Genomic DNA, 15,712 nt, shown 5'->3' on the forward strand with positions numbered 1-15,712 from the left:
GGTTCATAGTTTCAGGTCAAAGCATTTACCCCTCTTTTATTAAAAAAAAAGCCTACGTAGACAAAATGAATACACAATGATAATAGTCAGATGTCTATGAATAAACAACTAGCATTGAAAAGACATATAAAGTGAACACGATGAAATCGAGCAGGGATAGGGATATACATAGCAGTTTATTGAGGAAACTGTCCAACCATAAGAGGGATTATTATATAATCAAAGAACAATCACCACAAATTGGAGTTTTATACAAATTAATAACGCATGGTGAACTTTCCATGGTAATAAAAGAAATTATCTGACTCAGATAAAATAGGAATTGTATCTGATTCAGACATTAATTGGGGTATTTAACTAGTTAAATGGTTTGAGTAATATATCAGCAACTAATTAAATGGTTTTTGAAAAAATATTATTAAAAGTTTTGGAACAGCTGTAACACTTAATACACATCCATTATTCATAAACAAAGTTACATACTTATAGTTACAAGATGACTTAACAACTTTGTCTCAATTTGTCTAATATGATTGACAGCTAATTAGAGACTCTTGACAGCTAACTAGACATGTCTTCAATTCTTATTTGATTCTTATTCAAATTCTAATTGTTGGAGCATTATATTCCAACATCCCCTCTGAATGCTACAATACAAAACTCGCTTACGATATAAAATAATAGAAAATATATCATGTTTGAACTTTTCTCTGAAAATACTTCTTAGACCAAGCTACTCCCAACTGCTGCTATATTCACCTAGCTATCATCCAAGTTCCCCACATCACTGGGCACCATTTACAAATGAATTATGTCATCATCCTCATAAATGTGTGAAGTTGAACTTAGAGATTTTCATATATCCCCTAAACTATTTAACATCAATCCTCACATGTACGACTTATAATTCCAAAGAGATATAGTTTCTCCAGTCCGTTAGCACCTCAGACTATTGAGCATCTATCTAGCCTCTGCTGCATCCTTTCCTATCCTCAAAGTGTTGAACTTTTCAAACTAGAACAAATGTCTCATCTTTAATAAACCACACAGCTGCATGCAATGCCATGTTGAGTAGAAAGAAGTGCAGCTTTAAATGCACATCTCTTGCTTCTGCTTAAAAAAAATAGGCGTATCTGCAGGATGTGATGCCTTTTATAGAACTTATACTGTACATAAAGGGACGATTTCATTTGAAATGGAGAAAGAGACGAAAACTACTATATAACACAATGGCTCACAGGCACAGGAGCTAATCGCTATGATACCATAATAAAAAATGGTACAGATGTAACATTTGGTGCACATTCACTATTTATAATCAGAGTTACCAATTTATAATTATCAGAATACCTAACAACTTCCTATAAATTCGCCAAATATGACTGACAGTTGACTGAAGACTCTTGACAGCTAATTGGACAGATCTATAATTCTTATTTGTTTCTTATTCGAACTCTAAAAGTTGGAACATTCTACTCCAACAAATATCAACAAAGGTTTGTCCTTAGATTTGTAAGGCAAAGTTTTGACTGTGCTATCATTAGCGATTACGTGTATATAGGTTGTTAACGATGTTGGAAAATTGTTCTCCGGAAATAGGTGTTTTGCTTTATTTATATGGCTTATATAATGAGCAACCGCTCAGGTGATTATCTCGGCTTATGCTATATAGTTTTTAAAGAGGAGAAGGGGAAAAAAAAGCGGAATCCCCACTTTGAAATTTTGATTAGACATTTCAAATTCACTAAGCAACCATATTTTATAAATTCCATAATTAAAAACTGAAATATTTTGGAAAACAAATTGCAGTGTTTGCTTCTAGAACTTGATCCATACCTCGATGACTGTCAAACCCGTGTTCAGAACTAGTTGGATGTTCGCCATTAGGATCACTTACAGCACAGAGATAACTTAGTGCAGAACCCTCTGGTTGATCTTTAGTTCCATGAATGTGAAACAATCGAAAGGCATTGCCTTTATGAATGCCATTTAATGAACGGTTATTATAGGAGCAATACTCTACATGAATATTAAAATCATAATTGAAGGAACGCAATGTTTTGGAGTATCTTATTTGCCGTCCTGAGTAGTGAGGTTTTGCTATGCTCGTATAAAGGCATTTACGAGGCTTTGAAGGGATGGAAGCCATTTGGACCTGGGTTAAAAATAAATGAAGTCTGTCATGGACATAGATGCTGTACTTATCGGCTTTGCTATTGTAAATACTCGCATTTGTAGAAGGCAGTCTGCAGTTTATATATACGCGCTCGTTTTTGTTTTTGAACACTGCGGACTTTCATAATTAAAACAACTGGAAAATTACGATTTGTAACACATTTGTTTTTTGCCTCCGTAAATTATCTCTACTAGCCTAACTTTCGTGATTTTAGTTTCAACTCACCAAAGTTGCTTTGATTTGATCCTCCCACATGACAGGCATGGTTAAACTCTATATATCAAATGTCAATTGTATTGGGAAAAATGTTAATAATTTAAATTAAATTATAAAATCCGGTAAGATGAATAGATAATTTAAAATTGTATTGGGAAAAATGTTAATAATTTAAATTAAATTATAAAATCCGGTAAGATGAATAGATAATTTAAAGTTGATGGTGAGCATACTCAACTTTTCAATATATTTCTTGTTGAATAAGTTATGTCAAGAGTTATTAGATAAATTATCTACAAATTTGGTCTTCTTGTCCTTGTATGCATCACATTCTAAAATAAAGTATTGGTCAGTTTCCACATTCTATACAAAATATGGAAACTATATCTTCCTAAGCCTCTTTTGGCATTTTCGGACACCCGGTCTCACAATAGAGTTGATGAGAATTGGTTCTCAGTTGAGCATACGAATTTTAGCTCTCCAAGAAATGTTGACCTTGATGTACACCTTTTGAAGTTGATCCAATGTGGGGTTGAACTCATTGATATCCTTCCTAGCTCATTTCCCCAATTTCTCTTATTAAATTTCTACATATCAGAGACCTTTATTTATTTGTTATTTGTAGGGCACATATTAAAATAGATATTCCATTTACTTGTCCACTTGATATTTTGTAGCATCCACATCTTTTTTTGTTTGCACGTGACAATATATCATTAAAGGCAACTTTACGCCATCTACCTTCTTCATTTTTTCAATTCTTGTTAAATAGCTTATGAGGTAAACCATAGCAAGTGCCTTGATAGGGGCAGCCCTCATTTCACTTGGCATGATATCATATGGGACAATATTTTTTATTTTAAACTTGCTTGTGATTAAATGTTTTTGAATTTCTTCAATTTGCTTCCATTGTGAGGCTGAAATATTGTTGGCCCATAATTCACATCCATAAAGAACAATAAGCATAACTAAAAGACCAAATAGAATTTGAGTAGTTTTCCAATCTCAAATCTCAACCTCGTGACACATGTTTTGAAGAGCATAAAATTGCATGCCACAATCCTAATGTTCTTTTCTTTCTACAACCTTCCAAACTTTGATTTTTATTGAAGTCAATGTCAAGATACTTTATAACTTCCTCGAGAACACTACCATGAAAAAAAAATTATGTTGATGTTGTATTTTACTAATACAAAAAAACTATCGCTTTAGTCTTGTTGATGTTAACCTGCACTCCCACCATTCAACAAAAGCACTCAAGAGAAAATAAATGTTCTTTCAAACCAAAGGCAGAGTCAACAATCAAAATGAGTTCGTTTGCATAGAGGATTGTCCTTATTAAAAATTCACCCAATTGGATACCTTCACCATTTTGCATGTTTAACCACTTTTCTGATTTGCCATTATATAATTCTAATAGAGTAGTTATAGTGGGCAATCTTGTTTGACCTCAATATCGCTCCTAAAACATTTTGAAATGTCATCTAAGATTTGATTTTGACTTTCACCTCTTTATACATCCTATGAACAATAACTCTAAGATGAGTAAGGATCCCTGATTCTTTCATCATGACCTAGAGCTTGCCCTTAGGGATAGTGTCAAAAGCCTTTTTAAAGTCAACAAAGCAACAAAAAACCTCATCATTTTTCTCCCACGCTCTTTGATAATGTGCCTATGAGTGATATAGTGATCAACAGTAGAGCTTTTTGGCCTAAAACCAGCTTGCTCTTTTGTATGTTTATAATTTTCCTTAGCCCACTTGTTGATCCTATTTTCTATCATGTTGCCAAATAGTTTTACAAACAAAGAAATGATTGCTATACCCCTATAGCTAGAGGGATTGTTAACATCGCTACTCTATAAAAGGAATAATGTTAGGTTAATTGTTCAATCTTTAGGAAACCCTTGTGGATTGATATTATTAAAGATCTTTGTGATGTGTGGTGAAAGGTTTTCCATGCCCCACTTAATATAATTTTCTTGAGGCTCAATCAGATCTTTTGTCTTACCAACACCCAACTTCTTAATACCCATATCAACCTTCCACATGATGAAAAGATTTATCATATTACTGACCAAAAGTGGTGGGTCCACCTCACCTTTGTGCTCATTAAGTTTCCTAGTGTAATCAAACCATTGAGTGGTTGTAATATTACTTGCAATTAGTTTCTCTCTTGGCTGGAGTTCCTTTTGAAATTGTTTGGGTTTCTTTTTACCGAGGAAAATAAGCTCCTCTCTCCTTCTAAACATAAAATCAACTTTTTTCTTCTTTAGGATCAGTTTGTAGACTTAAATGTCAATGTATTTTTTATTTGGCTTTCTTAGATTTCTCCGAGCCATTTTGCATTCCTCATCAAACTGCACATCGATTGAAAATAGTTTATTTTTTAATTTATTTTCTTTGTTCTTTTGCACATTGAAAGAGCCTCAAGGATCAAATTTGATACAGCATGGTTGTTAACATCATGTGTGTACATGTTATCCCCCTCACAATATTTCAAGTATAGACCTGAATATTTTACAGTTTTATGAATTCAAAAGAATTTTTCCCACTGAAAGTACTTGTTGGGGGCATTAGTTTTTTCCCCAAGTTGCCTATGCTCTGCCGACAAAAAATTTATGTACAACAGTCTATGATCTTATTTGAGATCCCACATGTGTTCTCCAATCATAATTCTCTCAAACAATTTATGCAAACAGATTGCATAATCAGTGGCATTTTCTCTGTTGTAGGCATTGCAGGTGAAATTGCCCAAATTTGACCATCTAGCCAAACCATTGCAAATTATTAGATCAAGAGTGTCACATAAAGTGACCAATTCTTCTCCAAAATAATTATAGCCTTTAGTATCATCTATAACTCTTTCTAACTAATGTTTACTCCTTTTGTAAGCCAAATAGGATTATTATTTTCTCTATAGCTGAAAATACTAGCTTTTCCATTTGTTGTTCTAGTGTTAAAATCTCCAACATGAAGAACATCCCCCCTCTATGAAAACATAGAAACATCCTTCTTTAAGACAACATAGGGATCTTTTTTTATCTAAACCACACTTTTATAAGTTTTAGAAACTTGTGGGGCAAAGTAACATGCTTTGATCTTGAGAAGATCTTATTGTTTTCCATTGTTATTGTTCAAATTATAATATTTTGAAATATGGAGTGAACATTGTCCTTGGTCGGCCTTTGGACATTCTCCATTGTTTAATTTAGATGTAAACATTTTTGGTTCATGGTTGGACAAATGATTGAAATTCAACATGCATGGTAACATAATTTAAACATTAATCTTGAAACAAAATTATTAGTATGGCTAAATATAGAATAATCTTGTAATTTAACGCTAAGTAAATAAAATAGACAATTGAAAAGAAAGAGGAGAATATCCACACCTCTATTTGTTGAAACTATGGTATTGTTTATTGTGATGTATGCATTATAGATCCACGCACATTATACAAAATCTATTTACAAAGACAAGGTACACAAATTATTTGTCAAATATGATTTAATGAATGAAAGTCTCCAACATTTTATTTTATTTTTAAAATGAATATTTGCAAATAAAATAAAAAATGATAGAAAAAACATTGTATGTGGACAATGAAAAGTGATTTTTTTCCTAATATAAGAAATAAGGAAAGAAATATTATGACATTCAACAAATACTTCACATGTATCGAAAGACAATATTTTATTAAAATAACAATCGAAGAAAGACAATCATTATAGCAAGTGATTTATCAATAAACCTTTGTTAGAATGGCTTGGAATCTGTGCTTTGTCAAGGTATAGTCATGCCAATGCAGTGATCTATTTTTAAAATATTATTTTAGTAGAAAGAAGAAGTTTGAATTAGTGTTTCCCAAACTCTGTAAGAATAGATATGTTTTAAATGCCAATTTTATATTTAAATAGGGAAGTAGTGTGTTAAGTTGAGCTTTTACTTATTAATTTGTACAAGTTAAAGACAGTTTTAAACCTTTTTTCTTTATTTTAGTGTTAGAATCACATGGGCTTTAGATCTTTGTTCAAATAAACCACAATGCATGCATAGTCATAAACAAGAGGGGGAAGTGGTCTCGATTTCAAATAATGAGTTCTTGAGTGTTTATCTTGTATAGTTATATTTTATTTTCTGAATCGTTATCGAGACCAATGCTTCAAGCTAGTAATCAAGTTACTGTGTTGCAGGGTGGTCTATCTAAGAAGAGACCTTTATGTTAATTATGATATTTATTGATAATAGAATTTAATTACATTCATAGTTCATATTTTGAAAAATCTCCCACTAAAAGCAGCTATACCAACAACAGTTGCTCCTAATATTCCTGAGAAAAGTACACAGATATATCCACCTTGTTAGTCAGGAATGTTATTATTAATAGCATATGCATTTACTCAAAAAGTCCAATAAAAAAAATTGGATAGTTCAACAGAAATTTATTCATAGACGTACTAAAAAAAACTTTTAGCAGTCTAAACCCACACCAGACCATACATCAAATTGAAGGTCCTTAGAAAAGACCACCCTCTACATAGCACTGAGTCTTCTCCTTCTTGGACTTCCTAATTGTTACAACCATAGTAGAAAATTTTGGGACAAATACCTCTCCCTTTGGCTTTCATTTTCCACCTTGTGTGACGTGATCTAAGCTCCAATGGACTTCCTCACAATTATTTTCCATAATGTCTACTTTTGAACTTGCTTTGTCTCCTCCACTTCCCTTTCACTTTCATACTCCAACAAATTCCATGCAACCTAAGCCTCTAAAATCATGTCTTCCTTTCTCTCTGTCATTCTCCACACAAGGAAAGGTTGATAAGATTCCCTAGAATCAATAAGATATTAGCAATTTTCTTTGGCAACTGAGAAGTGCAACCACAACTTTGTATATGATAACATCATAACCATGCCCCTAACCATTATGCCTTAATAATAACCTTCATTACCCAAATTAATTCCTCTCATCTTCCCATTTGCAACATCCAACCCATAATTGCAGTGGTTCACCTTGTATCTATAAGCAGCCTCCATAAACTCAACTCCCAACAATAAATTCATAATTTTCAAGAACGTGACATCCTTGTATCTAAAAATTCCCATCATTCTGAGCCTCAAAATCTTCCCATAAAAGGGCCTCTACATTTGCACTATCTAAAAGGAGAAATTTGCCTTCATTCTCACACTTGTACACCCAAAAATCTCAATAGTATGAAAGAGCCTTTAACAACAAGTTTCCTGATTGTCTATCTTTTTTTGAAGGCTTCAAGATCCTTTTGCATGTTGTATAATTCTCATTTAGGCCTTGGTACTTTCAGATATGTCAGTTTATGGCTTCATTGAACCTGCCAACACTTTATTGCTTTCATCATTCCTTGATCATTATGAAAACAAGGCCAAGCACATGTTACTAAATGTCATACACACCATTTATAACTATAGCCAATATATTATCTCCTTAATTGTGTTTAGGATTCATAGCTTCATTCATATTAATCTAACTGATGTAATCAAATGCGTGTCAATCTTGAACATTTTTTTATATTGTCAATGTGAGGTTTGAACTAATGACCTCCTAGAAGGAAGCCATGCCAATTCACCATTGTACTGTGGGTGGCTCTTGAACATTTGATTCCTATTTTTCATTGATTTGATTATCTGCATCATCATGAAAGAATTATGTTTTTCATAATAATCCTTGTTATATGTGATTATAGTCAAGTAATGATCACAGCTTGTATATATTTATTAGTGATTATTATATATATTTATTAGCAATATTATTGTTAAATATATACATACATAATCAATGATCATATTGATCTTGTCATATTGATAATATTGAATTTATGGTTACAACAAATATCAATTATAATTTATGATATCATAAATCAATTTTATTATTGAACACAAATATCAAATCATGTCTCACATAGAGACATGACTCTATGTGAGACCATATGGTTCATGTAGAGCCAGGTCTATATAGGAGACATAGCTCTTCAATTATCTATATATTGGAATTCATTATCATCCTTGGAACACATTGAAATCTTTAAGTGCATACCAACATATGATGACAATACTTATATCAACAATAGCACTTTGCCTTATAATTTGGTATCAATATTGAGATCATATTAGATTGACATTAACTCTTAGAAGATTGGTATTGATTTACATTTCCAATTATTATTATGATCAACGAAGAATATTAAGTATTGTCCAATCTGCATATAAACCTACAAAACAATTTTTAAATCAAGATTCTTATTGTTGAAAACAGATTGATACAAGTATGATAAATGTGTTTCAATCATTATTTTGTCATTGATGTCAAACTTGCTATTTTTTGGTAAGACAATTGCTTATATGATTTAAGTACTATCACTTATTTGATTGATGAAGAGGGTTTGATCAAATGATGTAACAATAGCACCTAGAGGAAAGGTTGAGTCGTGATATGAAAAGGAGTACAAGAATCAACTAAGACAATGATATCATAGTGCATTGATAATCTACTTAAGGTTGCAAAGGTTGGTTACACTAAGCAAGTCCAAAAGAACAAGTTAAACAAAGTTTGTTTGCCAAGCTTGACCGTGTGGATAGTAGGTGCCGAGAAAAGTTAGTGCAAGCTGAGCTAGAAAATTAGTTGGAGCTGAGTAAAAGTCTATTTTAGTGTATGTCGAGTAAAACAATTGATACCGAGCACCAGTAAACTTTAGTTTGTGCTGAGTGATTTTACAGAGGATGTTGAGCAACGCAGTATGTGTCGAGCATCATAAGCAAGTTAATGTTGAGTGTCAACATTATTATAAAGATCATAAATTCAATAGATCTAAGCCAACAAGTTTATTTTCTTGGATTGTGTGAACCATGTAGAAGATAAGATTGATGAGTTGGTGGCACAGACTTCATGGTAAATCATTTTGAGGTGAATTTAAAGTGAATTGAAGGAGAAGTTTATAGAAGGGAATGAAATGAAATAAGGAGTAGATTCATTGAATCCTACCTAATATGTCCTAACCCTAAATCGGACGATGGAGAATGAACGACAAAATATCTTGATTCTCTATTTATAAGGATGACTGGTCAGAAGCAAAGGTTGTCATGTGTGAGAACCTAAAGAAGACAAGGAGTCTAGGGTATTGCTTAATTCAGTGACCTAAGTAAAGGGTCTGCATTGGCAAGTTAAGCAAGAAGGCTCAATGGTATGAATGTTTGAAGGGTGAACAAGCTATCAGAGGCGAAGTGTGTGAAAGCCGAGTAGAATGGAGGACTAAAACAAAGATCTATAATCTACAAATGGAGTTGTAAGTTGTTATCAAATCAAGCCTTACTATTTCTTTCTAATAATTATATCAGTCTAGGGTAAATCCTTTGGATTAAGGTTGACCTAACAATCATTTGTAAATCCTTTAACCGAGTGACATTCCAAGTGAATGGTCTAAAGTCCTCTAACAAGGCTCAATCCTAATAGGGTGATTGAAATCCTTTAATAGGGTCATATTTAACAGTGTGCATTGTAACCTTTAACAGGGTTGGCCTTTCACAGGGCATCACTTCAAAAGAGTGAGAAAGAGTAGCATGTTACTGGTGGTTTTTCCCAAATTGGGTTTCCATGTAAATCATTGTGTCAAGTGTGTTATTGAATCTGTTCTGTTTCATATTTACATTTCTGCAATTTGATTTGACAGTAACCTACAAGTTTTAAGTGATTGCATAATCTTATGGATGCATGCACGATGATAAATGTTTTATGGGTTCACTAAGCTGTGAAAAGCTTTGTTTGTAAATCTGGAACTTGGATAACTGATTCAGCCCCCCCCCAGTTATTCTAAATAATTTCAACAATTCATATTAGAGCCATCTGCTTAAGAGGACTAGTTTGAAGGTACTAGAAGCACAAATATCAAGATGTCAAAAAGAGAGGTACCAAAGCTTAATAGAGATAACTTTCCTACATGGAAAAGTCTAATGAAGCTACACCTTGGAGGACTTGGAGATCATGCACAATCTACTATTATTGTTGAGCATGTTGATCCTACTAGAGCCCTAACTAATAAAAATCTGAAAAAGAAAAAAGAACACAACCAGGCAATGTTGGAGATTGTCTTTGCCCTAAGCTATGCTGAGTTTGATGATATCAAAAGTCTTGATAGTGCAAAGAAAATGTGGAATGATTTACACACCATCTATGGAGGAGACGAGAATGTTCTAAGAGCCAAATCAGAGAGTTTTAGAGGTAAGTTTGATGATATGATAATGCAAGAATGTGAAAATATTGCTTAAGGATAAAAGATGTTGTTAATGCAATAAAAGGAGTTACTGGTACAATAGATGATGATACAGTACTAACCAAAGTTTTAAGAACACTGTCGCCTATATATGCTATTAGAGTTTCTACAATACAAGAACTGAGATGTATACCAGGGAATACTCTAAGTCTTGAAGGTCTGGTAGGTAGGCTCACTGCTTTTGAGCTATCTAACTTTGATAATTAAAAACTTGAAAATATTGAATCTACTTTCAAAGCTAAGTTGCCATTGAAAGAACCTAATGTGAAGAAGAAAAAGACAAAATATGGTTCTAGTGACAGTGAGACAAATGAGGAGGATGTAGATCAACTTGAAGCACCACTGGCAAGAAAATTTCACAGAGGTGAAGGCAAGTTTAAAGGTAAACTACCTATCATTTGTTTCAATTGCAATGAGGTTGGCCATATTGCTACTAGATGTCTAGAGAAGAAGAATTAAAGAGGTGGTGACAAGTACAAAAGTAGAAGAGATGAAGATAACAAAGATTACAAAGACAAAGGCAAGAAGTCCTACTACATTGTTGAAGAGGAAACAAGAGATGAATCTGATGAACATGATGATGAAGTGGTGTATGTTGCAATGAAAGATGAATCTGATGAAGATGAGGCAACTGCACTTGTGTCTTGTGTGAACAAGAATGATAGATGGATCATTGATAGTGGGTTCACATCACATGACTAGAGATAAAAGTAAGTTCATTACCTTGAATTGTTATAATGGAAATAGTATAAGATTTGGTAATGATGCACCATGTTTGATAAAAAGAAAAGGTTCTATCAAACTCATAAAAAAGATTTTATGTGACAATGCTTACTATGTGGAAGGACTTAACTATAATCTATTGAGTGTGTCACAACTGAATAATTTAGAATGTAAGGTTGAGTTTAACTATAATCTATTGAGTGTGTCACAATTGAATAATTTAGGATGTAAGGTTGAGTTTGAAAATAAGATTGCTAAGATATATGATATTGATGGAAAACTAATTGGAAAGGGTGATCAAACTAGGGTAATCTACTCTACCTTGATATAAAGGATGCTACTTGTTTAGTTGTAGAGGATGCTTACTATGTGGAAGGACTGAATAATAATGCTTACTATGTGGAAGGACTTAACTATAATCCATTGAGTGTGTCACAACTAAATAATTTAGGATGTAAGGTTGAGTTTGAAAACAAGATTGCTAAGAAATATGATATTGATGGAAAACTAATTGGAAAGGGTGATCAAACTAGGGTAATCTATTCTACCTTGATATAGAGGATGCTACTTGTTTAGTTGTAGAATTTGATGATGTGTGGTTATGGCACAAGAGGTTATGTCATGTTAATTTTGATAACTTGGTTAGTATCAGTAACATGAGAAAAGTTAGAGGTTTTCCTAATTTGAGGATGCTTGACAATATAATGTACAAGCAATGTCAGTTAGGTGAAATGACTAAGTCAAGTTTTAAGAGTAAAACTCATACCTCTAAAGAAATACTAGAGATTGTTCATACTGACTTGTGTGGACCAATTGAAGTGCAAAGCTACAAGGGAGATAAGTACATTATGTTTCTTGTTGATGATTATTCTAAAATGATGATAGTTATGTTTTTAAAACAGAAATATGATGCTTTCCAAATGTTTAAGTAGTACTTAGCAAGAGTTGAGAAGGAAACAGGTAAAAGTCTAAAATGTTTGAGATTTGACAGAGGAGGAGAATTTATATCAAATGAGTTTGAGATGTTTTGCAATGACAAAGGAATCAAAAGATGAACATTTGCTCCTAGAACTCCCCCACAAAATGGAATTGTTGAAAGGAGGAATAGGTATGTAATGGAATGTGCTAGGACAGTCATGATGGAGAAAAATGTTACTTTAAAATATTGGAGAGAAGCTATAAGTACAACTGTCTATACCTTGAACCATGTACAAGTCAAGAAAGGTACTCATTCAACACCTTTTGAACTATGGTATGGATACTCACCCAATGTAAAATATTTTAAGATATTTGGAAGAAAATGCTATATTCTCAAAGATTTCAGGAATGGCAAACTAGATGCAAAAAGTGAAGAAGGTATACTCCTAGGTTATTCCACAAGAAGTAAAGCTTATAAGTGTTTAAATACTTGTTACCGAAATTTTAAACATGCTGAAAATTTTACTCCAAGTAACATTGCAGAAGGAAAACATTCATTTTCTATTCATTTACGTTTCATCATTTTGCAATCATATAAAATTATGAGCAAAAGAGATATAATGTTCATTGTATAATTCATTACTGATATGTACAATTTTCATATTTACAACGTATGAAATGAATAGAAAGGTACTGGAAATGGCATATCTCACACAAATCGTGAGTATTACTGTCTTTCATATGTATTAAAAACAAGAAAACTAAAACATATGAGAGAAAGATATAGATAACCAATCATTTCCTTTCAGACTTTGACCAGTTAGGTGTTCTCTATTGTCGCTTTGTCGCTCCTGGTCCAGCTCTTGATCTGGTAAGCCCCTGATCCTTCATTTCCCTACAAGATAAAATGGTGGGGTTAGATCGTTACGATCTAAGCAATGATTGGTTATCTATAGTTCAATACTTGCACATGTCATATTCTTCTTATTTTGAATATATACAAAAAATAGTAACAGTACTCTAAGTGCTCAAATGCAGATCAAAGGAAAATAGTTATGAGCGTCACGAGCCCGTGCTCAAACCTCATGAGAGACCATTTCAAGAAGAGAGTGAATTGTTTTAAAACAGAGCACTGAGGGCAAAGATAACATTATATTATAAGGTAAAAATGTGAAGCTTAAGCCTGTTTATGGATGTTGTAATAGTATCGGTTACAATATCTTGCATAGTGGGCAGCAGCCAACAAGTAGATGGTTGACATGTTCCAATGCTTGTGGGTGCGAAGTGATCTAAGACAACATGCCAAAGTTTTAAAAGTCTCTTGTGTTAGATGAGATATTGAGGAATTTTTAAATGAACGAGATTATAAAGAAGACCAACTTTCCTTATACAGGTATATAACAATCAGTGATACTCATGGTAGAGCTCTCTCTTACTCTTTTGTTGAATCTAAAAGAAATCCAACCAAAGATCCAATTCTTCTATGGCTTATTGGTGGTCCTGGCTACTCAAGTTTCACTGGATTTGTCTATGAGATTTTCCCAATGTATTTTGATCTAAGTTACGCTGGCAGTTTGCTCAAACTTGTTGACAATCCACACTATGAAGATAAAAGAATACCAAACAACATGAAGCAGGACTCTCTTATTGATCTTACCATTGGGCCGTATGAGACATATGAAGATTCTCTTTGTGGATATAAGGAAACTTTTGAAGCATTCATAGGAATCAAAAATAAAGAGGAAACATATACAAGTCAAATACATATGTCATTGAGCAACAAGTGCTAAAGAACATTGATGTGAAATTGAGGCACGTTCGGGTTTGTTTAGAGCCCAAGCATTTAGGGTTGTAGTTAAGAAGCTATGTGATTTGGTAGACTTCTAGATAATATTCAACGAGCCAAATGTGTTTTCTTTAATAGAGTCTTGTCCTAGTGCCAAAGCAAATCTATTCCATTCTATAGAAATAATTTTATCTCAGAGCATTTTCAAGAATGTTATAAACAAAATGGCAATAGCTCATCTCAAGGCATATGATATCATTCATGATATAAGAACCAAAAGTGTATACTCCCAACTCGTGCTAGAAAAAAATCAAGTTTGTTTTTAAAGGGAAAGCTCTAGCAACCTATTTTTAGCATAAAGCACAAGGCAAAATAATATTATGTTTTCAGATTGAGGCAAATCAAAGCAAACAATCAAAGAGCTTCAGTGTTCAAAGTGTGGGAGGTGTGAGAATGATCATAGCTGATGATACTAACAAATGCTTTCCTTCTATTTATGCATTTCCTACCATTCAAGTATCAAAGAAATCAAACAACTCCATTGAAGGGTTACAAAAGGTGTCACCTAAAGAGAACTCAAATGTTTCATATTCACAAAAAAAATGACACCTACATATTAGAAAGGAAAAGCAAATTCTACTTGCTATTTTGAAATTTTGTTAAAAGTGACAGCAATGATACATATAATAACTGCCAGTAAAGGAAGAAGAAATTTATCAAAGTTGTTGTTAGTTCAACAGCATTATAAATTTCATCTCAAATTCTTCTTTCAAATAAAAGACTTCCAACAATATCTTTCATGGCGACATTCAGAATACAAGTGAAAATAGAAAGTATTATAAGATTCAACAAAACAAGATGGTCACAAAATTCATCAATTTGGAAGAGAAGAGATCTTTAGACACTGCAGATTCAAAGCTTGCAAAATGGCAAGTGTTTTCAAAAGCATACCTTCAAGTAATACGAATGGCTACCACAGAGTGAGCTCCAACAAACACATATGGAGGAGGAAAGAAAAAGCCATCAAACAACAATAAACCTAGATGCAAAATGTCGGCCATGAAATTTTTACAAACCCTTATTCCTCCTCTTCACATTTGAAGTCTCTAGAGCATGAGATTGAAATGAGTTTAGGCAACCTTTATTATGCCCTTTTTCTTTTCAAATAAAGTTTGAAGTCTGCAGTTTTTAATGGGATTGAATCTCCCTTTAGAAACATTTATATTTGTTTTGTGAAGGTGGGGGACTTTATATTTTGCCTTAGAGGGTTTCTTGTGTTAGGAAGGTTTTCATTCTTGCATAAGTGTAAAAATTGTAAAGAAATAACATTAAATGATTCATATAAATCATTTTTGTTATTATTATTATTTTTTAAATGCAAGTAAGAGGGTTTCTTTTCTTTTTCTAATAATCCAATTGTAAAGGATTAATATTTAATGATAAATTATAAATCATTAATGTTAATTCCTATTTAAAATTCAAAAAGGAAAGTTTATGTGTATTTCATTCCTTTGAAGAAGAAGTCATTATGCAAACATTAGGAATTCTTCTAGGAAGGAATATAGGTTTTTGGGGTCAGATTTGACTTTGC

General features: G+C 32.8%; 1 protein-coding gene across 2 annotated transcripts in view; it reads right to left on the bottom strand.

Moving 5' to 3' along the window:
* The window catches only part of LOC149580442 (uncharacterized), a 165,237-nt gene extending 162,902 nt beyond the window's left edge, over positions 1-2,335 (bottom strand). Inside the window, exon 1 of one of the 2 annotated variants that reach the window (XM_089790913.1) lies at positions 1,837-2,335. In XM_089790913.1, the coding sequence (XP_089647039.1) occupies positions 1,837-2,149 (313 nt within the window). In that variant the 5' untranslated portion in view covers positions 2,150-2,335. The remainder of the gene's footprint in view (positions 1-1,836) is intronic. The other variant, XM_089790923.1, reaches the window with a different exon arrangement.
* Positions 2,336-15,712: the final 13,377 nt, after the last annotated feature.

This window comes from Cupressus sempervirens, chromosome 1 (genome assembly GCF_028749045.1).
Source record: "Cupressus sempervirens isolate cs-2001-9-10 chromosome 1, ASM2874904v1, whole genome shotgun sequence".
Lineage (NCBI taxonomy): Eukaryota > Viridiplantae > Streptophyta > Pinopsida > Cupressales > Cupressaceae > Cupressus > Cupressus sempervirens.